Source organism: Tinamus guttatus, unplaced genomic scaffold, assembly GCF_059628265.1.
Source record: "Tinamus guttatus ecotype Peru unplaced genomic scaffold, ASM5962826v1 Tinamus_guttatus_pri_ptg000825l, whole genome shotgun sequence".
NCBI classification, from domain to species: Eukaryota; Metazoa; Chordata; class Aves; order Tinamiformes; family Tinamidae; genus Tinamus; species Tinamus guttatus.
This window is the reverse complement of record NW_028289359.1, coordinates 204470-231161: the sequence shown is the minus strand read 5'-3', so window position 1 is coordinate 231161 and position 26692 is coordinate 204470. Positions and strand designations below refer to the sequence as shown.

The following is a 26692-nucleotide window of genomic DNA, read 5'->3' as shown; positions in this document are numbered from 1 at the left end:
AGCGGCCGTCTCTTCGTGGCCGATTTCGGCCTCCTGGGCGGCCTCGGGGGCCACCGGATCGACGGGGAGCCCCAGTTCGTGGCCGCCCCCGTCTGCCTCCTGCACCTGCGACCGGGCGGGGAGCTGCTCCCCGTGGCCATCCAGGTGACGCCGGTGGCCCCAATGTCCCCTCAATGTCCCCTCAATGTCCCCAATGTCCCCCCAATGTCCCTCCATGTCCCCTATGTCCCCCCATGTCCCTCCATGTCCCCAATGTCCCTCCATGTCCTCCCATTTCCCTCTATGTCCCCCCATGTCCCCCTATGTCCCTCCATGTCCCCATGTCCCCTCAATGTCCCCTCAATGTCCCCAATATCCCCTCATGTCTCCCCAATGTCCCTCAATGTCCCCAATGTCCCTCCATGTCCCCCCAATGTCCCCAATGTCCCCCCATGTCCCTCTATGTCCCTCCATGTCCCCCTATGTCCTTCCATGTCCCTCCATGTCCCCAATGTCCCCAATATCCCCTCATGTCTCCCCAATATCCCCTCAATGTCCCCAATGTCCCTCCATGTCCCCTCAATGTCCCCCATGTCCCTCCATGTCCCTCCATGTCCCCAATGTCCCCCCAATGTCCCCTCTATGTCCCCCCAATGTCCCCTCTATGTCCCCTCAATGTCCCTCAATGTCCCCAATGTCCCCTCATGTCTCCCCAATGTCCCTCTATGTCCCCACAATGTCCCTATCCCCAATGTCCTCCCATGTCCCCCTATGTCCCCAACATCCCCCAATGTCCCCCATGGCCCCATCATGTCCCAAATGTCCCCCATGTCCCCATTGTCCCCAATGTCCTCAATGTCCCCAATGCCCCCATCCCCAATGTCCCCAACATCCCCCATGTCCCCAATGTCCCCAATATCCCCCTATGTCACCAACGTCCCCAACATCCCCAATATCCCCATTGTCCCCCATTGACCCCAATGTCCCCATTGACCCCAATGTCCCCATTGTCCCCATTGTCCCCATTGGCCCCAACGTCCCCATTGACCCCATTGACCCCAATATCCCCAACATCCCCAACCTCCCCAATGTCCCCATTGTCCCCATGTCCCTCATTGTCCCCAATGTCCCCATTGACCCCATTGTCTCCATTGTCCCCATTGTCCCCAGCTGTCCCAATGCCCGGACGTCCCCGTCTTCGTCCCCACGGACCCTCCTTGGGACTGGCTCCTGGCCAAACGTCCCCATTGCCCCATTGACCCCAATGTCCCCATTGACCCCATTGACCCCATTGTCCCCATTGACCCCAATGTCCCCATTGTCCCCATTGACTCCAATGTCCCCATTGACCCCATTGACCCCATTGTCCCCATTGACCCCATTGACCCGAATGTCCCCAATGTCCCCATTGTCCCCATTGACCCCAGCTGTTCCAACGCCCGGACAGTCCCGTCTTTGTCCCCACAGACCCTCCTTGGGACTGGCTCCTGGCCAAGTGTCCCCATTGTCCCCATTGACCCCCAATGTCCCCATTGACCCCAATGTCCCCATTGTCCCCATTGTCCCCATTGACCCCCAATGTCCCCATTGTCGCCATTGACCCCAATGTCCCCATTGACCCGCCATTGTCCCCGTTGACCCGAATGTTCCCACTGACCCCAATGTCCCCAATATCCCCAACGTCCCTCATTGTCCGCCATTGTCCCCATTGACCCCAATGTCCCTATTGACCCCAATGTCCCCATTGACCCCAATGTCCCCAATGTCCCCATTGACCCCAATGTCCCCATTGTCCCCAGCTGTCCCAGCGCCCCGGTGTCCCCGTCTTCGTCCCCACAGACCCTCCTTGGGACTGGCTCCTGGCCAAGTGTCCCCATTGTCCCCATTGACCCCAACGTCCTCATTGACCCCATTGACCCCATTGTCCCCATTGTCCCCATTGAACCCAATATCCCCAACATCCCCATTGTCCTCATTGTCCCCATTGTCCCCATTGTCCCCAGCTGTCCCAACGCCCGGACAGTCCCGTCTTCGTCCCCACGGACCCTCCTTGGGACTGGCTCCTGGCCAAACGTCCCCATTGACCCCAATGTCCCCATTGACCCCCAATGACCCCAATGTCCCCATTGTCCCCATTGACCCCCATTGACCCCAATGTCCCCATTGACCCCAATGTCCCCATTGACCCCCATTGTCCCCGTTGACCCGAATGTTCCCACTGACCCCATTGTCCCCAATATCCCCATTGTCCCCATTGACCCCATTGACCCCAATGTCCCCAATGTCCCCATTGACCTCAATGACCCCATTGTCCCCATTGACCCCAATGTCCCCATTGACCCCATTGTCCCCAATATCCCCATTGTCCCCATTGACCCCATTGACCCCAATGTCCCCAATGTCCCCATTGACCTCAATGACCCCATTGTCCCCATTGACCCCAATGTCCCCTTTGACCCCAATGTCCCCATTGACCCCATTGTCTCCATTGTCCCCATTGTCCCCAGCTGTCCCAGCGCCCCGGTGTCCCCGTCTTCGTCCCCACGGACCCTCCTTGGGACTGGCTCCTGGCCAAGCTCTGGCTCCGGAGCAGCCACTTCCAGCTCCACGAGATGGTGACGCATCTGCTGCAGAGCCACTTCCTGGCCGAGGCCTTCGCGCTGGCCACGCTGCGCTGCCTGCCCGCGTGCCACCCCCTGCACAAGGTGACAAAGGGGACACCGCAAATGGTGACATTGGGCACGAAAACGGGGGTTTTGGGGGTGAAAATGGGGGTTTTGGGGCTGAAAATGGGGTCGAAAATGGGGTCTTTGTGGCCCCAAAAAAAGGTCTTTGGGGCTCAAAATGGGGCCTTTGGGGCTGAAAATGGGGATGCTGGGGCTCAAAATGGGGATGTTGGAGTCCAAAATGGGGTCTTTGGGGGCGAAAATGGGGGCTTTGGGGCTGAAAATGGGGATGCTGGGGCCCAAAATGGGGTCTTTGGGGGCAAAAATGGGGTCTTTGGGGCTGAAAATGGGGTCTTTGGGGCTGAAAATGGGGATGTTGGGGCCCGGAAACAAGGCCTTAGGGGCTGAAAATGGGGCCTTTTGCACTGAAAATGGGGTCTTTGGGGGCATAAATGGGGGCTTTTGGGCTGAAAATGGCGCCTTTGGGGCTCAAAACGGGACCTTTGGGGCCTAAAATGGAGCCTTTGGGGCTGAAAATGGGGCCTTTGGGGCTGAAAATGGGGATGCTGGGGCCCAAAAACAAGGCCTTTGGGGCTGAAAAATTGGGCCTTTGGGGACAAAAATTGGGCCTTTGGTGCCCAAAAATGGGCCTTTGTGGCTCAAAATTGGGCCTTTGGGGCCCAAAAACGGGGTCTTTGGGGCTGAAAATGGGGTCTTGGGGGCTAAAAATGGGGTCTTTGGGGCTCAAAATGGGGCTTTGGGGCTGAAAATGGGGCTTTGGGACCAAAAACGGAGTCTTTGGGGGCGAAAACGGGGTCTTCGGGGCTCAAAATGGGGCCTTTGGGACTGAAAATGGGGATGCTGGAGGCCCAAAATGGGGTCTTTTTGCCAAAAATGGGGGCTTTGGGGGCGAAAATGAGGTCTTTGGGGCTGAAAATGGGGTAGAAAATGGGGTCTTTGTGGCCCCAAAACAAGGCCTTTGGGGCTGAAAATGGGGCCTTTGGGGCTGAAAATGGGGATGTTGGAGTCCAAAATGGGGTCTTTGGGGCTCAAAATGGGGCCTTTGGGGCCCAAAATGGGGTCTTTGGGCCCGAAAATGGAGGTATTGGGGGCGAAAATGGGGGGCTTGGGGGTGAAAATGGGGGCTTTGGGGTCCAAAATGGGGTCTTTGGGGCTGAAAATGGGGCCTTTGGGACCCAAAATGGGGATGCTGGAATCCAAAATGGGGCCTTTGGGGCTAAAAATGGGGTTTTTGGGGCTGAAAATGGGGTCTTTGGGGACGAAAATTGGGCCTTTGGTGCCCAAAAATGGGCCTTTGTGTCTCAAAATTGGGCCTTTGGGGCCCAAAAATGGGGTCTTTGGGGCCGAAAATGGGGTCTTGGGGGCTGAAAATGGGGTCTTTGGGACCCAAAATGGGGTCTTTGTGGCTGAAAATGGGGATGCTGGGGCCCAAAAACAAGGCCTTTGGGGCTGAAAAATTGGGCCTTTGGGGACGAAAATTGGGCCTTTGGTGCCCAAAAATGGGCCTTTGTGGCTCAAAATTGGGCCTTTGGGGCCCAAAAATGGGATCTTTGGGGCCGAAAATGGGGTCTTGGGGGCTGAAAATGGGGTCTTTGGGGCTCAAAAACAAGGGCTTTGGGGCTGAAAATGGGGCCTTTGGGGCTGAAAATGGGGATGCTGGGACCCAAAATGGGGTCTTTGGGGATTAAAATGGGGCCTTTGGGGCCCAAAATGGGGTCTTTGGGGCTCAAAGCAGGGCCTTTGGGCCCAAAACGGAGCCTTTTGGGCCCATAAAGGGCTTTTGGGGACGAAAATTGGGCCTTTGGTGCCCAAAAAGGGGCCTTTGTAGCCCAAAAAAGGCCCTTTGGGGCCCAAAACGGGACCTTTGGGGCCCAAAATGGGGCCTTCGGGGCCCAGAATCGGGCTTTTGGGGCCTAAAAAGCGGCCAATGGGTCCCCAAAAGGGGCCTTTAGGGCCGAACATGGGGACTTGAGGACAAAAATGGGGACATCGGGGCCCAAAACGGGGACGTTGGGGACCAGAATGGGGCTTTTTGGGCGCAAAAACAAGGTCTTTGTGGCCCAAAAACGGCGGCTTTGGGGCCCAGAATGGGGCCTTTGGGGCCTGAAACGGGGTTTTTTGGGCCCATAAAGAGGCCTTTGGGGCCCAGAATGGACCTTTTGGGTCCTAAAATGGGGATTTGGGGCCCAAAAGGGGTGTTTGGGCCTGAAACGGGGCCTTTGGGGCCCAGAATGGAGCTTTTTGGGACCCAAAATTGGGCCTTTGGGGCCCAAAAACAAGGACTTTGGAGCCCAAAATGGAGCCTTTCGGGCCCAAAAAAGGCCTTTGGGGACGAAAATTGGGCCTTTGGTGCCCAAAAAGGGGCTTTTGCGGCCCAAAACAGGGTCTTTGGGGCCCGGAATTGGGCTTTTTGGGCCCAGAATGGAGCTTTTCAGACCCAAAACAGGGCCTTTTGGGCCAAAAATGGAGCTTTGGGGGCCCCGAATGGTGGTTTTTAGGCCTAAAATTGGGCCTTTCAGGCCCAGAATGGGACTTTTTGGGCTCATAATGGAGCTTTTGGGGCACAAAGGGCGTTTTTTGGGTCCAAAATGGGGCTTTGGGGGCCTGAAATGGGCCACACGGACCTACATGGACCTTCATGGCCTTTCATGGTCCTACACGGACCTATATGGACCTACACGGTCCTACACAGACGTACATGGACCTTCATGGTCCTACACAGACGTACATGGACCTTCATGGACCTATATGGATCTACATGATCCTACATGATCCTACATGGAACTACATGGTCTTAACATGGACCTACACGGACGTACATGGCCCTACATGGACCTTCATGGTCCTACATGGATCTACACGGACCTACATGGTCCTACATGGATCTACATGGAACTACATGGTCCTACATGGACCTTCATGGTCCTACATGGATCTACATGGTCCTACACGGATCTACATGATCCTACATGGAACTACATGGACCTACACGGACCTACATGGATCTACATGGACCTTCATGGTCCTACATGGATCTACATGATCCTACATGGAACTACATGGACCTACACGGACGTACATGGACCTTCATGGCCCTTCATGGACCTACACGGACATACATGGATCTACATGGACCTTCATGGTCCTGCATGGACCTTCATGGTCCTACATGAACCTACATGGACCTACATGGAGCTTCATGGTCCTACATGGATCTACATGGTCCTACACGGATCTACATGATCCTACATGGAACTACATGGACCTACACGGACGTACATGGATCTACATGGACCTTCATGGTCCTACGTGGACCTACACGGACCTACGTGGACCTTCATGGTCCTACATGGCCCTACATGGTCCTACATGGCCCTACATGGACCTACATGGTCCTACATGGACGTACATGGTCCTACATGGAACTTCAGGGACCTACATGGACCTCCAAGGCCCTTTCTGGCCCACCATGTCCCCAGCGTCCTTGATGTCCCCAACGTCCTTGATGTCCCCAATGTCCCCAACATCCCCAATGCCCTCAACGTCCTTGATGTCCCCAACGTCCTTGATGTCCCCAATGTCCCCAATATCCTCAACATCCTCAACGTCCTTTATGTCCCCAACATCCTTGATGTCCCCAACGTCCTTGATGTCCCCAACATCCCCAACATCCTTGATGTCCCCAACGTCCCCAATGTCCTTGATGTCCCCAACGTCCTTGATGTTCCCAACATCCCCAACATCCCCAATGTCCCCAACGTCCTTGATGTCCCCAACGCCCTTGATGTCCCCAACATCCCCAATGTCCTCAACGTCCTTGATGTCCCCAATGTCCCCAACATCCCCAATGTCCCCAACGTCCCCAACATCCCCAATGTCCCCAACGTCCTTGATGTCCCCAACGCCCTTGATGTCCCCAACATCCCCAATGTCCTCAAGGTCCTCAACGTCCTTGATGTCCCCAACATCCTTGATGTCCCCAACGTCCTTTATGTCCCCAACATCCCCAATGTCCTCAACGTCCCCAACGCCCTTGATGTCCCCAATGTCCCCAACATCCCCAATGTCCTCAACGTCCCCAACGCCCTTGACGTCCCCAACGTCCCTGATGTCCCCAACATCCCCAACGTCCCCAACATCCCCAATGTCCTCAACGTCCCCAATGCCCTTGATGTCCCCAACATCCTTGATGTCCCCAACATCCCCAACGTCCTCAACGTCCTCAACGTCCTTGATGTCCCCAACGTCCTTGATGTACCCAACATCCCCAACATCCCCAATGTCCTCAACGTCCTTTATGTCCCCAACATCCCCAATGTCCTCAACATCCCCAACGCCCTTGACGTCCCCAACGTCCCTGATGTCCCCAACATCCCCAACGTCCCCAACATCCCCAATGTCCCCAATGCCCTTGATGTCCCCAACGTCCATGATGTCCCCGATGTCCCCCCAGCTCCTGCTGCCCCACGGCCGCCTCACCTTCCACATCAACATCATCGCCCGTGGGCGCCTCCTCAACCCCGGTGGCCTCATTGACCAGGTGAGCGGGACCCTCGTGTCACCGTTGTCACCTCGGTGTCACCCCCCTTGGTCCTTGAGATGGCCATCGGGGACACGGTGACGCCACTGCTGCCGTCCCCAGGCCACGTCCATAGGGCGCAAGGGGACGCTGGAGCTGGTGGCCCGGGCCACCGCGGCGCTGACCTACGCGGAGCTCTGTGTCCCCGACGACCTGGCCCGGCGCGGTGTCACCTCCCTGCCCCGCTACTACTACCGCGATGACGCCCTGCGCATCTGGGAGGCCATCGAGAGGTGGCACCGCGGGGACATTGGGGACGCGTGGTGGAGGATGTGGGGATGGGGACATCAAGGGATGGGGACATCAGGGATGGGGACCTCAATTGGGACCTCAGGATTGGGGACCTTAGGGATGGGGACCTCAGGGATGGGGACATCAGGGATGGGGACCTCAGGGTTGGGGACACAAGGGATGGGGACCTCAGTTGGGACCTCAGGGTTGGGGACACAAGGGATGGGGACCCCAAGGGATGGGGACCTCAATGGGGACATCAGGGATGGGGACCTCAGGGTTCTGGACACCAGGAATGGGGACACCAGGAATGGGGACCCCAAGGGATGGGGACACCAGGAATGGGGTCCCTAAGGGATGGGGACACCAGGGATGGGGACCCCAAGGGATGGGGACACCAGGGATGGGGACCTCAAGGATGGGGACATCAGGGATGGGGACACCAACGGAGACCTTGGGGATGGGGACACCAGGGATGGGGACACCAGGAATGGGGACCTCAGGGTTGGGGACCCCAAGAGATGGGGACATCAGGGATGGGGACACCAGGAATGGGGACCTCAGGGATGGGGACATCAGGGATGGGGACACCGGGAATGGGGACCCCAAGGGTTGGGGACACCAGGAATGGGGACCTCAGTGGGGACCTCAGGGTTGGGGACATCAGGGATGGGGACACCAGGAATGGGGACCTCAATGGGGACACCAGGGATGGGGACCCCAATGGGGACCTCAGGGTTGGGGACATCAGGGATGGGGACACCAGGGATGGGGACACCAGGGATGGGGACCCCAAGGGATGGGGACCTCAATGGGGACCTCAGGGTTGGGGACATCAGGGATGGGGACCTCAATGGGGACCCCAAGGGATGGGGACCTTAATGGGGACCTCAGGGATGGGGACATCAGGGATGGGGACCTCAGGGTTGGTGACACCAGGAATGGGGACCCCAAGGGATGGGGACATCAGGGATGGGGACCTCAATTGGGACCTCAGGGATGGGGACATCGGGATTGGAGACCATGGAGATGGGGACACCAGGGATGGGGACCCCAAGGGATGGGGACCTCAATGGGGACCTCAGGGTTGGGGACATCAGGGATGGGGACCTCAATGGGGACCCCAAGGGATGGGGACCTTAATGGGGACCTCAGGGATGGGGACACCAGGGATGGGGACCCCAAGGGTTGGGGGCACCAGGGATGGGGACACCAGGAATGGGGACCCCAAGGGATGGGGACACCAGGGATGGGGACCTCAGGGTTGGGGACACCAGGGATGGGGACCCCAGCGGGGACCCTGGGGACAAGGGGACAGGACCAGGGTCTCACGGTGGCCCCGGTGGCCCCAGCTTCGTGTCCGGGATCGTGGGACTCTACTACGACGGGGACGAGGCCGTTGGGGACGACCCGGAGCTCCAGGAATGGGTGGGCGAGATCTTCACCAACGGCGTCCTGGGCAACAAGGAGAGCGGTGAGGGGACATTGGGGACGCCGGGGACACTGGTGGCCTTGGGGACGTCACCTGGAACCGCCCAGGTGGCCAGGGTGGGTGGTGGCAGGTGGTGGCCGTTGTCATCATGTCATGGTCATGGTTGCGGTGGTGGCTGGTGTCATCACCATGGGCATGGGCATGTCACCACCATGGTCATGTCCCCATCATGGTCATGGTCATGTCACCACCATGGCCATGGTCATGTCGCCGTCATGGTCATGTCACCCCCATGGCCATGGCCATGGTCATGTCACCATTATGGTCACGTCACCCCCATGACCATGGTCATGTCACCACCATGGTCACATCACCCTCATGGCCATGGTCATGGTCATGTCACCATCATGGTCATGGTCATGTCACCACCATGGCCATGGTCATGTCGCCACCATGGTCATGTCACCCTCATGGCCATGGTCATGGTCATGTCACCATTATGGTCACGTCACCCCCCCATGGCCATGGTCATGGTCATGTCACCCCCCCCATGGCCATGGTCATGTCACCACCATGGTCATGTCACCCTCATGGCCATGGTCATGGTCATGTCACCATTATGGTCATGTCAACCCCATGACCATGGTCATGTCACCACCATGATCATGTCACTCCCATGGACATGGTCATCGTCATGTCACCATTATAGACACGTCACCCCCCCATGGCCATGGTCATGTCACCACCATGGTCATGTCCCCATCATGGTCATGGTCATGTCACCACCATGGCCATGGTCATGTCACCATCATGATTATGTCACCACCATGGCCATGGTCATGTCACTGTCATGGTCATGTGACCACCATGGGCACGTCACCCCCATGGCCATGGTCATGTCACCCCCATGGTCATGTCCCCATCATGGTCATGGTCATGTCACCCCCATGGTCACGTCACCCCCCCCATGCCCATGGTCATGGTCACGTCACCATTATGGTCACGTCACCCCCATGACCGTGGTCATGTCACCATCATGGACATGTCACCCCCATGGCCATGGTCATGTCACCACTGTGGTCATGTCCCCATCATGGTCATGGTCATGTCACCCCACCATGGCCATGGTCATGTGACCACCATGGTCACATCACCCTCATGGCCATGGTCATGGTCATGTCACCACCATGGTCATGTCCCCATCATGGTCATGGTCATGTCACCACCATGGCCATGGTCATGTCACCATCATGATTATGTCACCACCATGGCCACGGTCATGTCACTGTCATGGTCATGTGACCACCATGGGCACATCACCCCCATGGCCATGGTCATGTCACCCTCCATGGTCATGTCCCCATCATGGTCATGGTCATGTCACCCCCATGGTCACGTCACCCCCCCATGCCCATGGTCATGGTCATGTCACCATTATGGTCACGTCACCCCCATGACCGTGGTCATGTCACCATCATGGACATGTCACCCCCATGGCCATGGTCATGTCACCACTGTGGTCATGTCCCCATCATGGTCATGGTCATGTCACCCCCCCCATGGCCATGGTCATGTCACCACCATGGTCATGTCACCCTCATGGTCATGGTCATGGTCATGTCCCCGTCATGGTCATGGTCATGTCACCACCATGGTCATGGTCATGTCACCCCCATGGTCATGTCACCCCCCCATGCCCATGGTCATGTCACCATTATGGTCACGTCACCCCCATGACCGTGGTCATGTCACCATCATGGACATGTCACCCCCATGGCCATGGTCATGTCACCACTGTGGTCATGTCCCCATCATGGTCATGGTCATGTCACCCCCCCATGGCCATGGTCATGTGACCACCATGGTCACATCACCCTCATGGTCATGGTCATGGTCATGTCTCCATCATGGTCATGGTCATGTCACCCCCCCATGGCCATGGTCATGTCACCCCCATGGTCACATCACCCTCATGGCCATGGTCATGGTCATGTCCCCATCATGGTCATGGTCATGTCACCACCATGGCCATGGTCATGTCGCCATCATGGTCATGTCACCCCCCATGGCCATGGCCATGGTCATGTCACCATTATGGTCACATCACCCCCATGACCATGGTCATGTCACCACCATGATCATGTCACTCCCATGGACATGGTCATCGTCATGTCACCATTATAGCCACGTCACCCCCCCATGGCCATGGTCATGGTCATGTCACCCCCCCATGGCCATGGTCATGTCACCACCATGGTCATGTCACCCTCATGGCCATGGTCATGGTCATGTCACCACCATGGTCATGTCCTCATCATGGTCATGGTCATGTCACCACCATGGCCATGGTCATGTCACCATCATGATTATGTCACCACCATGGCCATGGTCATGTCACTGTCATGGTCATGTGACCACCATGGGCACGTCACCCCCATGGCCATGCTCATGTCACCCCCATGGCCATGGTCATGTCACCACCATGGCCATGTCACCCCCATGGCCATGGTCATGGTCATGTCACCCCCGTGGTCATGTCACCCCCATGTCCATGGCCATGTCACCACCATGGGCACGTCACCCCCATGGCCACAGTCATGGCCACAACCAAGGTCCCTGCCTTGGCCACCCCCACACGAGGTGACAAGGTGACAGGTGACCTCAGCGGCGCCATGCCAATGTCCCCAACTGTCCCAGGGTTCCCCACGGAGCTCCGTGACCGTCCCCAGCTCATCAAGTTCTTGACCATGATCATCTTCTGCTGCTCCGCGCGCCACGCGGCCGTCAACAGCGGCCAGGTGGGGACACCTGGGGACACCTGGGGACACCGGGGTGCGATGGGGACGTTTGGGGACGTTGGTGGTCTCAGATGGGCAGGGAGATGTTGGTAACCACAAGGGACATGGATGGATGGAGGATGGTGGGACCTCAGGGGACATGGATGGAGGTGCTGGGTGACAGGGACCTGCGGTGGCCCTGGGGACCTCTGGGGGCATCTGGGGACATGGGATGGGGACATTTGGGGACCTCTGGGGACATCTGGGAACGTGGGATGGGGACATTTGGGGACGTTTGGGGCCATCAGGGGATGTTGGTGGCCACAGGGGACATGGATGGATGGAGGATGGTGGGACGTGGATGGAGGTGCTGGGTGACAGGGACCTGCGGTGGCCCTGGGGACAACTGGGGACATCTGGGGACACCGGGGCACGTGGGGCAGCTGGGATGGGGACATTTGGGGACGTTGGTGGCCTCAGATGGGCAGGGAGATGTTGGTGGCCACAGGGGACATGGATGGATGGAGGATGATGGGACCTCAGGGGACATGGATGGATGTGCTGGTGACAGGGACCTGCGGTGGCCCTGGGGACCTCTAGGGACATCTGGGGACATGGGATGGGGACATCTGGGGACGTTTGGGGCCATCAGGGGATGTTGGTGGCCACAGGGGACATGGATGGATGGAGGATGGTGGGATGTGGATGGAGGTGCTGGGTGACAGGGACCTGTGATGGCCCTGGGGACATCTGGGGACACCTGGGGACACCTGGGGACACCGGGGTGGGATGGGGACGTTTGGGGACCTTGGTGGCCTCAGATGGGCAGGGAGATGTTGGTGGCCACAGGGGACATGGATGCATGGAGGATGGTGGGACGTGGATGGAGGTGCTGGGTGACAGGGACCTGTGATGGCCCTGGGGACCTCTGGGGACATCTGGGGACACCTGGGGACATGGGACGGGTGGGATGGGGACATTTGGGGACATTGGTGGCCACAGGGGACGCAGATGGGCAGGGATGGGTGGGTGGAGGGGACCACCAAGGTGCCCTCAGAAGCCTTGAGGTGGCCCTGGGACCCCTGTGATGGCCCCAGGTCCCCCAAAGTGGCCCTGGGTCCCTCAAAGTGGCCCCAGGAGCCCCAAGGTGGCCCTGGGACCCCCAAGGTGGCCCTGGGACATCTGAGGTGGCCCCGGGTCCCCCAAAGTGGCCCTGGGACCCCTAAGGAGACCACAGGAATCCTAAGGTGGCCCCAGGGCCCCTCAGGTGGCCCTGGGACCCTTGTGATGGCCCTGGGACCCCCAAGGGGACCCCATGAGCCTTGAGGTGGCCCTGGGACCTCCGAGGTGGCCCCAGGATCCCCAAGGTGGCCCCGAGTCCCCCAAACTGGCCCTGGGACCCCCAAGGTGCCCGCAGGACCCCCAAGGTGGCCCCGTGAGACTTGAGGTGGCCCTGGGACACCCGAGGTGGCCCTATGATGCCCAAGGTAGCCCCAGGTCCCCCACACTGGCCCCAGGAGCCCCAAGGTGGCCCTGGGACCACTAAGGAGACCACAGGAATCCTAAGGTGGCCCCAGGGCCCCTCAGGTGGCCTGGGGACCCCCAAAGTGGCCCTTTGAGCCCCAAAGGTGGCCCTGGGAGCACCAAAGGTGGCCCTGGGAGCCCCCAGGTGGCCCTAGGACCCCCCAAGGTGGCCCTGGGTTCCTCAAACTGGCCCCAGGAGACCCAAGGTGGCCCCGTGAGCCTTGAAGTGGCCCTGGAACCCCCAAGGTGGCCCTAGGAGCCCCAGGGTGGCCCCAGGACCCCTGTGATGGCCCTGGGACCCCCAAGGTGGCCCCAGAAGCCTTGAGGTGGCCCCAGGAGCCCCAAGGTGGCCCCAAGTCCCCCAAGGTGGCCCTGGGTTCCTCAAACTGGCCCCAGGAGCCCAAGGTGGCCCTGGGACCCCCAAGGTGGCCCCATGAGGCTTGAGGTGGCCCCAGGACCGCCAGGGTGGCCCCGGGAGCCCCAAGGTGGCCCCAGGAGTCCCAAGGTGGCCCCGTGAGCCTTGAGGTGGCCCTGAGACCTCCAAGGTGGCCCTAGGAGCCCCAAGGTGGCCCCAAGTCCCCCAAGGTGGCCCTGGGTTCCTCAGACTGGCCCCAGGAGACCCAAGGTGGCCCTGGGATGCCCAAGGTGGCCCCAGGACCCCTGTGATGGCCCTGGGTCCCCCAAACTGGCCCCATAAGCCTTGAGGTGGCCCCAGGACCCCTCAGGTGGCCCCAGGACCCCCAAGGTGGCCCTGGAATGCCCAAGGTAGCCCCATGAGCCTTGAGGTGGCCCCAGGACCCCCAAGGTGGCCCCGAGACCTCCAAGGTGGCCCTGGAAGGCCCAAGGTGGCCCTGGGTTGCCCAAGGTGGCCCCAGGAGCCCCAAGGTGGCCCCATGAGCCTTGAGGTTGCCCCAGGACACCTCAGGTGGCCCCAGGAGCCCTAAACTGGCCCTGGGAGACCCAAGGTGGCCCTGTGAGCCTTGAGGTGGCCCCAGGATCTCTCAGGTGGCCCTAGGAGCCCCAAGGTGGCCCCAGGAGCCTTGAGGTGGCCCCAGGAGCCCCAAGGTGGCCCTGGGACCTCCAAGGTGACCCCAAGACCCCTAAGGTGGCTCCGTGAGCCTTGAGGTGGCCCTGAGACCTCCAAGGTGGCCCTGGGATGCCCAAGGTGGCCCCATGAGCCTTAAGGTGGCCCCAGGACCCCTGAGGTGGCCCTAGGAGCCCCAAGGGGGCCCCAGGACCCCTGTGATGGCCCTGGGACCCCCAAGGTGGCCTCAGGAGCCTTGAGGTGGCCCCAGGACCCCCGAGGTGGTCCTGGGACCCCCAAGGTGGCCCTGGGACCTCCAAGGTGGCCCTATGATGCCCAAGGTGGCCCCAGAAGCCCCAAGGTGGCCCCGTGAGCCTTGAGGTGGCCCCAGGACCCCCAAGGTGGCCCCGGGACCCCCAAGGTGGCTCTGAGACCTCCAAGGGCCTGGATCTATCCCCAAGATGGCCTTAGGAGCCCCAAAGTGGCCCCAGGACCCCCAAGGTGGCCCTAGGAGCTCCAAGGTGGCCCCAGGACCCCTGTGATGGTCCTGGGACCCCCAAGGTGGCCCCAGGACCCCCAAGGTGGCCCTGAAACCCCCAAGGTGGCCCCAGGACCCTTGAGGTGGCCCTGGGACCCCCAAGGAGGCCCCAGGAGCCCCATGGTGACCCCCAATGTCCCCCATTGTCCCCCGTTGTCCCCAGTACGACTTCTCCGCCTGGATGCCCAACGCTCCGGCCACCATGCGGCGGCCACCACCATGTGACAAGGGCCGGGCCAGCGCCGAGAGCGTCCTGGCCACCCTGCCCAGCGCCTTGAGGTGGCCCTGGGACCTCCAAGGTGGCCCCGGGAGCCCCAAGGTGGCCCTGAGACCTCCGAGGTGGCCCTGGAATGTCCAAGGTGGCCCCGGGACCCCCAAGGTGGCCCCATGAGCCCTGAGGTGGCCCCAGGAACCCCAAGGTGGTCCTAGGAGCCCCAAGGTGACCCCGGGACCCCCAAGGTGGCCCCAAGTCCCCCAAGGTGGCCCTGGGTTCCTCAAACTGGCCCCAGGAGACCCAAGGTGGCCCTGGAACGCCCAAGGTGGCCCCAGGACCCCCAAGGTGGCCCCGTGAGCCTTGAGGTGGCCCCAGGAGCCCCAAGGTGGCCCCAGGACCCCTGTGATGGCCCTGGAGCCCCAAGGTGGCCCCAGGAGCCCCAAGGTGGCCCCGGGAGCACCAAGGTGGCCCTGTGATGCCCAAGGTGGCCCTGGAACCCCCAAGGTGGCCCCATGAGCCTTGAGGTGGCCCCACGACCCCTCAGGTGGCCCCAGGACCCCCAAGGTGGCCCCAGGACCCCCAAGGTGGCCCTGTGATGCCCAAGGTGGCCCCAGGAGCCTTGAGGTGGCCCTGGGACCCCCAAGGTGGCCCCAGGACCCCCAAGGTGGCCCTGGGATGCCCAAGGTGGCCCCGGGACCCCCAAGGTGACCCCAATGTCCCCCGTTGTCCCCAGTACGACTTCTCCGCCTGGATGCCCAACGCTCCGGCCACCATGCGGCGGCCACCACCGTGTGACAAGGGCCGGGCCAGCGCCGAGAGCGTCCTGGCCACCCTGCCCAGCGCCGGGGCCACCGGAGCCGTCCTGGCCCTGCTCAGCGTGGTCAGCTACGAGCCCGGGGACCTGGTGAGGGACCGCGGGGACATTGGGGGACAGCGGTGGGGACACCTCGGTGGGGACATTGGGGACCTGGGGGGACCCCATTGGGGACATTGGGGACACCCCATTGGGGACATTGGGGACCTGAGGACACCTCGTTGGGGACATTGGGGACCTGGGGGGACCCCATTGGGGACATTGGGGACACCCATTGGGGACATTGGGGACCTGAGGACACCTCGGTGGGGACATTGGGGACATGGGGGGACCCCATTGGGGACATTGGGGACACCCCATTGAGGACATAGGGGACCTGAGGACACCTCGTTGGGGACATCTTATTGGGGACATTGGGGGACAGCGGTGGGGACACCTCGGTGGGGACATTGGGGACATGGGGGGACCCCATTGGGGACATTGGGGACACCCCATTGGGGACATAGGGGACCTGGTGGCACCTCATTGGGGACATCTTATTGGGGACATTGGGGACACCCCATTGGGGACATAGGGGACCTGGTGAGGGATCGCGGGGACGTGGGGGGACCCCGGTGGGGACACCTCGGTGGGGACATTGGGGACATGGGGGGACCCCATTGGGGACATTGGGGACACCCCATTGGGGACATTGGGGACCTGAGGACACCTCGGTGGGGACATTGGGGACCTGGGGGGACCCCATTGGGGACATTGGGGACACCCCATTGGGGACACTGGGGACCTGAGGACACCTCGGTGGGGACATTGGGGACCTGGGGGGACCCCATTGGGGACATTGGGGACACCCCATTGGGGACATTGGGGACCTGAGGACACCTCGTTGGGGACATTGGGGACCTGGGGGGACCCCATTGGGGACATTGGGGACCTGGTGAGGGACCGCGGGGACGGGGGGGGGACAGCGGTGGGGACACCTCGGTGGGGACATTGGGGACATGGGGGGAGCCCATTGGGGACATTGGGGACACCCCATTGAGGACATAGGGGACCTGAGGACACCTCGTTGGGGACATCTTATTGGGGACATTGGGGGACAGCGGTGGGGACACCTCGTTGGGGACATTGGGGACCTGGGGGGACCCCATTGGGGACATTGGGGACACCCCATTGGGGACATAGGGGACCTGGTGGCACCTCATTGGGGACATCTTATTGGGGACATTGGGGACACCCCATTGGGGACATTGGGGACCTGAGGACACCTCGTTGGGGACATTGGGGACCTGGGGGGACCCCATTGGGGACGTTGGGGACCTGGTGAGGGACCGAGGGGATGCGGGGGACACCTCGGTGGGGACACCTCGGTGGGGATGTTGGGGACCTGGTGACACCTCATTGGGGACATTGGGGACCTGGTGACACCTCATTGGGGACACTGGGGACATTGGGGACCTGAGGACACCTCGTTGGGGACATTGGGGACCTGGGGGGACCCCATTGGGGATGTTGGGGACCGGAGGGGACCTCATTGGGGACCTGGTGAGGGACCGCAGGGACAGGGGGGGACATCGGTGGGGACACCTCGGTGGGGACATTGGAGACACCCCATTGGGGACCCCTCATTGGGGACATTGGGGACCTGGGGACACCGCACTGGGGACATAGGGGACCTGGTGAGGGACCGAGGGGACCTAGGGGACCCATTGAGGACACCTCATGGGGGACATTGGGGACCTGAGGGGACCTCGTTGGGGACGTAGGGGAGCTGGTGGCACCTCATTGGGGACATTGGGGACCTGAGAGGACCCCATTGGGGACGTTGGGGACCTGGTGAGGGACCACGGGGATGCGGGGGGGACACCGTTGGGGACACCTCGTTGGGGACATTGGGGACCTGGGGGGACCCCATTGGGGACATTGGGGACCTGAGGGGACCTCATTGGCGACCAGGTGAGGGACCGCAGGGACAGGGGGGACCCCGCTGGGGACACCTCGGTGGGGACATTGGGGACACCCCATTGGGGACATCTCATTGGGGACATTGGGGACCTGAGGGGACCTCATTGGGGATACCCCACTGGGGACATAGTGGAGCTGGGGACACCTCGTTGGGGACATTGGTGACACCCCATTGGGGACATTGGGGACCTGAGGGGACCTCACCGGGGACATTGAGGACACCCCATTGGGGACATAGGGGACCTGGTGAGGAACCAAGGGGACCCCATTGGGGACACCCCATTGGGGACATTGGGGACCTGAGGACACCTCGTTGGGGGCATTGGGGACACCCCGTTGGGGACATTGGGGAGCTGGTGAGACCCCATTGGGGATGTAGGGGCCTTGGTGACACCTCATAGGGAATGTAGGGGACCTGGTGCCCTCAAGGGACCCAAGTGCCCCGAAGGGACCCAGGTGTCCCCAAGGGACCCAGATGTCCCCAAGGGGCTCAGATGTCCCCCAAGGGACCCAGGTGTCCCCCAAGGGACCCAGGTGTCCCCAAGGGGCCCAGATGTCCCCCAAGGGACCCTAGTGTCCCCAAGGGGCCCAGATGTCCCCAAGGGGCTCAGATGTCCATGGAGGAACCCAAGTGTCTGGATGGGACCTGGTCACTTTGGATGGGTCCCTGGTGTCCTCAAGGGATCCAAGTGCCCCGAAGGGACCCAGGTGTCCCCAAGGGACCCAGATGTCCTCAAGGGACCCAGGTGTCCCCAAGGGACCCAGATGTCCCCCAAGGGACCCCAGTGTCCCCAAGGGGCCCAGATGTCCATGGAGGAACCCAAGTGTCTGGATGGGACCCGGTCACTTCGGATGGGTCCCTGGTGTCCCCAAGGGACCCAAGTGCCCCGAAGGGACCCAGGTGTCCCCAAGGGACCCACATGTCCCCAAGGGGCTCAGATGTCCATGGAGGAACCCAAGTGTCTGGATGGGACCCGGTCACTTTGGATGGGTCCCTGGTGTCCCCAAGGGGCCCAGATGTCCCCAAGGGACCCAGATGTCCCCGAAGGGACCCAGGTGTCCCCAAGGGGCCCAGATGTCCCCCAAGGGACCCTGGTGTCCCCAAGGGGCCCAGATGTCCCCAAGGGGCTCAGATGTCCATGGAGGAACCCAAGTGTCTGGATGGGACCCGGTCACTTTGGATGGGTCCCTGGTGTCCCCAAGGGGCCCAGATGTCCCCAAGGGACCCAGATGTCCCCGAAGGGACCCAGGTGTCCCCAAGGGGCCCAGATGTCCCCCAAGGGACCCTGGTGTCCCCAAGGGGCCCAGATGTCCCCAAGGGGCTCAGATGTCCATGGAGGAACCCAAGTGTCTGGATGGGACCCGGTCACTTTGGATGGGTCCCTGGTGTCCCCAAGGGACCCAGATGTCCCCCAAGGGACCCCGATGTCCCCAAGGGGCTCAGATGTCCATGGAGGAACCCAAGTGTCTGGATGGGACCTGGTCACTTTGGATGGGTCCCTGGTGTCCCCAAGGGATCCAAGTGCTCCAAAGGGACCCAGGTGTCCCCCAAGGGACCCCGATGTCCCCAAGGGGCCCAGGTGTCCCCAAGGGGCTCAGATGTCCATGGAGGAACCCAAGTGTCCGGATGGGACCCGGTCACTTTGGATGGGTCCCTGGTGTCCCCAAGGGACTCAGATGTCCCCCAAGGGATCCCAGTGTCCCCAAGGGGCCCAGATGTCCCCCAAGGGACCCCAAATGTCCCCAAGGGGCCCAGATGTCCATGGAGGAACCCAAGTGTCTGGGTGGGACCTGGTCACTTCAGATGGGTCCCTGGTGTCCCCAAGAGGCCCAGATGTCCTCAAGAGACCCAGGTATCCCCAAGGGACCCAGATGTCCCCCAAGGGACCCCGGTGTCCCCAAGGGGCCCAGATGTCCCCAAGGGACCCAGGTGTCCCCAAGGGACCCAGATGTCCCCCAAGGGACCCCAGTGTCCCCAAGGGGCCCAGATGTCCATGGAGGAACCCAAGTGTCTGGATGGGACCCAGTCACTTTGGATGGGTCCCTGGTGTCCCCAAGGGACCCAAGTGACCCGAAGGGACCCAGGTGTCCCCAAGGGACCCAGATGTCCCCCAAGGGACCCCGGTGTCCCCAAGGGGCCCAGATGTCCCCGAGGGGCCCAGATGTCCATGGAGGAACCCAAGTGTCTGGATGGGACCCGGTCACTTTGGATGGGTCCCTGGTGTCCCCAAGGGACCCAAGTGCCCCGAAGGGACCCAGGTGTCCCCAAGGGACCCAGATGTCCCCCAAGGGACCCTGGTGTCCCCAAGGGGCCCAGATGTCCATGGAGGAACCCAAGTGTCTGGATGGGACCCGGTCACTTTGGATGGGTCCCTGGTGTCCCGAAGGGACCCAAGTGCCCCGAAGGGACCCAGATGTCCCCAAGGGACCCAGATGTCCCCCAAGGGACCCTGGTGTCCCCAAGGGGCCCAGATGTCCATGGAGGAACCCAAGTGTCTGGGTGGGACCTGGTCACTTTGGATGGGTCCCTGGTGTCCCCAAGGGACCCAAGTGCCCCGAAGGGACCCAGGTGTCCCCAAGGGACCCAGATGTCCCCAAGGGGCCCAGATGTCCCCCAAGGGACCCCGGTGTCCCCAAGGGGCCCAGATGTCCATGGAGGAACCCAAGTGTCTGGATGGGACCCGGTCACTTTGGATGGGTCCCTGGTGTCCCCAAGGGACCCAAGTGCCCCGAAGGGACCCAGATGTCCCCAAGGGGGCCAGATGTCCCCCAAGGGACCCCAATGTCCCCAAGGGGCCCAGATGTCCATGGAGGAACCCAAGTGTCTGGATGGGACCCGGTCACTTTGGATGGGTCCCTGGTGTCCCCAAGGGACTCAAGTGCCCCGAAGGGACCCAGGTGTCCCTGAAGGGACCCCGATGTCCCCAAGGGACCCAGATGTCCCCCAAGGGACCCCGATGTCCCCACAGCGCCCTCTGGGCCACTACCCCGATGAGCTCTTCACGGAGGAGGCCCCGCGTCGCCTCATCGGCGCCTTCCAGCGGCGCCTGGCCCAGATATCCCGGGATATCCGGGCCCGGAACGCCGCCCTGGAGCTGCCCTATCCCTACCTGGACCCGGCCGACGTCCAGAACAGCGTCTCCATCTGAGGCCGTGGCCACCGCGGGGACCTCGGACCAGCATGGACCTCCTCAGCCCATCCTGGACCTCCTCGTCCCATGCTGGACCTCCTCAACCCATCCTGGACCTCCTCAGCCCATATTGGACCTCCTCGTCCATCATGGGCCTCCTCATCCATCATGGGCCTCCTCAGCCCATCCTGGACCTCCTCAGCCCATCCTGGACCTCCTCGTCCATCATGGGCCTCCTCAGCCCATCCTGGACCTCCTCGTTCATCCTGGACCTCCTCATCCATCCTGGACCTCCTCGTCCTTCCCAGGTCTCCTCAATCCATCCCAGGTGTCCTCAATCCATCCCAGGTCTCCTCAGTCCATCCTGGGCCTCCTCAACCCATCCTGGACCTCCTCGTCCATCCCAGGTCTCCTCAATCCATCCCAGGTGTCCTCAACCCATCCTGGATCTCCTCAGCCCATATTGGACCTCCTCATCCGTCATGGGCCTCCTCAGCCCATCCTGGGCCTCCTCAGCCCATCCTGGACCTCCTCGTCCATCATGGGCCTCCTCAACCCATCCTGGACCTCCTCAGCCCATATTGGACCTCCTCGTCCACCATGGGCCTCCTCAGCCATCATGGGCCTCCTCAGCCCATCCTGGATCTCCTCATCCATCCCGGGCATCCTCAATCCATCCCAGGTCTCCTCAATCCATCCCAGGTCTCCTCAGCCCATCCTGGATCTCCTCGTCCTTCCCAGGTGTCCTCAATCCATCCCAGATCTCCTCAGCCCACCCTGGACCTTCTCAGCCCATTGGAGCTCTCCTTGACCACTCTAGATCTTCTTGACCCACCCCAGACCTCCTCAACCCATTGGAGCTCTCCTCAACCATCCTAGATCTTCTTGACCCACCCCAGACCTCCTCAACCCAGTGGAGATCTCCTTGATCATCCCAGACCTCCTTGGTCCTTCCTAGACCTCCTCAAGCCATTGGAGATCTCCTTGGCCATCCTAGACCCATCCTAGCCCTCCTTGGCCATCCTAGATCCCCTCAACCCATTGGAGATCTCCTTGACCATCCTAGACCTTCTTGGTCCATCCCAGACCTTCTTGGTCCATCCCAGACCTCCTCAACCCATTGGAGATCTCCTTGACCATCCCAGACCTCCTTGGTCCATCCCAGACCTCCTCAACCCATTGGAGATCTCCTTGACCATCCCAGACCTTCTTGGTCCATCCCAGACCTCCTCAACCCATTGGAGCTCTCCTTGACCATCCCAGACCTCCTTGGTCCATCCCAGACCTCCTCAACCCATTGGAGCTCTCCTTGACCATCCCAGACCTCCTTGGTCCATCCCAGACCTCCTCAACCCATTGGAGATCTCCTTGACCATCCCAAACCTTCTTGGTCCATCCCAGATCTCCTCAACCCATTGGAGATCTCCTTGACCATCCCAGACCTCCTTGGTCCTTCCTAGACCTCCTCAACCCATTGGAGATCTCCTTGACCATCCTAGACCTTCTTGGTCCATCCCAGACCTCCTCAACCCATTGGAGATCTCCTTGACCATCCCAGACCTTCTTGGTCCATCCCAGACCTCCTCAACCCATTGGAGATCTCCTTGACCATCCCAGACCTTCTTGGTCCTTCCTAGACCTCCTCAACCCATTGGAGATCTCCTTGACCATCCCAGACCTTCTTGGTCCATCCCAGACCTCCTCAACCCATTGGAGACCTCCTTGACCATCCCAGACCTTCTTGGTCCTTCCTAGACCTCCTCAACCCATTGGAGATCTCCTTGACCATCCCAGACCTTCTTGGTCCATCCCAGACCTCCTCAACCCATTGGAGATCTCCTTGACCATCCCAGACCTTCTTGGTCCATCCCAGACCTCCTCAACCCATTGGAGACCTCCTTGACCATCCTAGACCTCCTTGGTCCTTCCTAGACCTCCCTGGCCCATCCTTGACCTCTCTGGTCCATCCTGGTGTCCCTTGACCTCCTCAACCAATCCCCTGCCTCACTTTCCCCTTAGCTCCGCCCCCTTGGGTGAATAAAGGAAGCCCCTCCCCTGCCACATGGTTTGTCATGGGGACAAGGGACATCGTGGCCGTGGGGACAAGGGACATCCCATTCGTATGGACAAGGGACACAACATCCATGGGGACAAGGGACACAATGACCATGGGGACAAGGGACATCCCATCCATGGGGACCAGGGACATTATGTCCATAGGGGACAAGGGCCACCCCATTTATGGGGACGTGTGACACAATGACCATGGGGACAAGGGACATCCCGTCCATGGGGACCAGGGACACTATGTCCATAGGGGACAAGGGCCACCCCATCTATGGGGACATGTGACACAATGACCATGGGGACAAGGGACATCCCATCCATGGGGACCAGGGACACTATGTCCATAGGGGACAAGGGACATCTCATCCCTGGTGACACAATGACCATGGGGACCAGGGACACTATGTCCATAGGGGACAAGGGCCACCCCATCCATAGGGACGTGTGACACAATGATCATGGGGACAAGGGACATCCCATCCATGGGGACAAGGGACATTATGTCCATAGGGGACAAGGGACATCTCATCCCTGGTGACACAATGACCATGGGGACAAGGGACATCCCATCCATGGGGACAAGGGACACTATGTCCATAGGGGACAAGGGCCACCCCATCCATGGGGACGTGTGACACAATGGCCATGGGGACAAGGGACATCCCATCCATGGGGACCAGGGACATTATGTCCATAGGGGACAAGGGCCACCCCATCTATGGGGACGTGTGACACAGCGACCATGGGGACAAGGGACATCCCATCCATGGGGACCAGGGACACTATGTCCATAGGGGACAAGGGACATCTCATCCCTGGTGACACAATGACCATGGGGACCAGGGACATCCCATCCATGGGGACCAGGGACACTATGTCCATAGGGGACAAGGGCCACCCCATCCATGGGGACGTGTGACACAATGATCATGGGGACCAGGGACATCCTGTCCATGGGGACCAGGGACATTATGTCCATAGGGGACAAGGGCCACCCCATCTATGGGGACATGTGACACAATGATCATGGGGACAAGGGACATTATGTCCATAGGGGACAAGGGCCACCCCATCCATGGGGACGTGTGACACAATGGCCATGGGGACCAGGGACATCCCGTCCATGGGGACCAGGGACACTATGTCCATAGGGGACAAGGGACATCTCATCCCTGGTGACACAATGACCATGGGGACAAGGGACATCCCATCCATGGGGACCAGGGACATTATGTCCATAGGGGACAAGGGCCACCCCATCTATCGGGACATGTGACACAATGACCATGGGGACCAGGGACATCCCATCCCTTGGGACAAGGGACATCCCGTCCATGGGGACCAGGGGCACTATGTCCATAGGGGACAAGGGCCACCCCATCTATGGGGACGTGTGACACAATGGCCATGGGGACAAGGGACATCCCGTCCATGGGGACCAGGGACATTATGTCCATAGGGGACAAGGGACATCCCATCCATGGGGACGTGTGACACAATGACCATGGGGACAAGGGACATCCCGTCCATGGGGACCAGGGACACTATGTCCATAGGGGACAAGGGACATCTCATCCCTGGTGACACAATGACCATGGGGACCAGGGACATCCCATCCATGGGGACCAGGGACATTATGTCCATAGGGGACAAGGGACATCTCATCCCTGGTGACACAATGACCATGGGGACAAGGGACATCCTGTCCATGGGGACCAGGGACATTATGTCCATAGGGGACAAGGGCCACCCCATCCATGGGGACGTGTGACACAATGTCCATGGGGACAAGGGACATCCCGTCCATGGGGACAAGGGACATTATGTCCATAGGGGACAAGGGACATCTCATCCCTGGTGACACAATGACCATGGGGACAAGGGACATCCCATCCATGGGGACCAGGGACATTATGTCCATAGGGGACAAGGGCCACCCCATCTATGGGGACGTGTGACACAGTGACCATGGGGACAAGGGACATCCCATCCATGGGGACCAGGGACACTATGTCCATAGGGGACAAGGGCCACCCCATCTATGGGGACGTGTGACACAACGATCATGGGGACAAGGGACATCCCATCCATGGGGACAAGGGACATTATGTCCATAGGGGACAAGGGACATCTCATCCCTGGTGACACAATGACCATGGGGACAAGGGACATCCCATCCATGGGGACCAGGGACATTATGTCCATAGGGGACAAGGGCCACCCCATTTATGGGGATGTGTGACACAATGGCCATGGGGACAAGGGACATCCCATCCATGGGGACCAGGGACATTATGTCCATAGGGGACAAGGGCCACCCCATCCATGGGGACGTGTGACACAATGGCCATGGGGACAAGGGACATCCCATCCATGGGGACAAGGGACATTATGTCCATAGGGGACAAGGGCCACCCCATCTATGGGGACGTGTGACACAACGACCATGGGGACAAGGGACATCCCATCCATGGGGACCAGGGACATTATGTCCATAGGGGACAAGGGACATCTCATCCCTGGTGACACAATGACCATGGGGACAAGGGACATCCCATCCATGGGGACAAGGGACACTATGTCCATAGGGGACAAGGGACACCCCATCTATGGGGACGTGTGACACAACGACCATGGGGACAAGGGACATCCCATCCATGGGGACAAGGGACATTATGTCCATAGGGGACAAGGGACATCCCATCCATGAGAACGGCCCCATAGAGCCCCGCGCATGCGCACCGCGCCGCGCGCGGCTCCTGCCCGCACTGCGCATGCGCCCCGCGGCGGGCGGGGGGGGGCCTCAGCGAGCGAGCGCGCATGCGCACGAGCCCCGACCGCCCCGCCCCGCTGCGGCGCTGATTTGCATGGCCACGCCCCCCATTGACACATTGCTTTGCGTGGCCACGCCCTCCATTGAGACATTGGTTTGCGTGGCCACGCCCCCCGCGTCCGCTCCAGGCCACGCCCCCTTCCCGGCGGCGCGTTTGAGGGGGGGGGGGGGCGGGGAACAGGACGCCGGGGCCCCTCTGGGGACAAATGTGGCCCCTTTGGGGACACCTGGGCCCCTTTGGGGACACCTGGACCCCTGGGGACAAAATGTGGTCCCTTTGGGGACACCTGGGCCCCTTTGGGGACACCTGGACCCCTTGGGGAAACCTGGACCCCTTTGGGGACACCGTTGTCCCTTGGGGACACCTGGGCCTTTTGGGGACACCGGGACCACTGGGGACAAATGTGGCCCCTTTGGGGACACCGGGGTCCCTTTGGGGACACCTGGACCCCTGGGGACAAATGTGACCCCTTTGGGGACACCGGGGTCCCTTGGGGAAACCTGGGTCCCTTTGGGGACACCTGGGCCCCTTTGGGGACAAATGTGGCCCCTTGGGGACACCTGGACCCTTTGGGGACAAATGTGGCCCCTTTGGGGACACCGGGGTCCCTTTGGGGACACCTGGACCCCTGGGGACAAATGTGGCCCCTTGGGGACACGTGGGTCCCTTGGGGAAACCTGGGCCCCTTTGGGGACACCTGGGCCCCTTGGGACAAATGTGGCCCCTTTGGGGACAACAGGGCGCCCGGACGCCTGGGCCCCTTGGGGACAGAAGGTGACCAGGCCACCTGTGTCCCCTGGGGCCACCCAGCCCCAAGGCCACCCGGGCCTGTGACGTCACCCTTGATGTCACCCCCTGACGTCACCCGTGACCTTCCCCACCCCCCTCCCCCGCCCCTT

General features: G+C 60.8%; 1 protein-coding gene across 1 annotated transcript; it reads left to right on the top strand.

Moving 5' to 3' along the window:
- Positions 1-20914, top strand: LOC148591422 (hydroperoxide isomerase ALOXE3-like; the record flags this gene model as incomplete). The annotated part of the gene is made up of 8 exons (XM_088537614.1): positions 1-144; positions 2487-2684; positions 7120-7206; positions 7309-7478; positions 8829-8950; positions 11606-11706; positions 15719-15889; positions 20731-20914. Coding segments are annotated over 8 exons (1173 nt in total), but the record flags the coding sequence as incomplete, so codon positions are not given.
- Positions 20915-26692: the final 5778 nt, after the last annotated feature.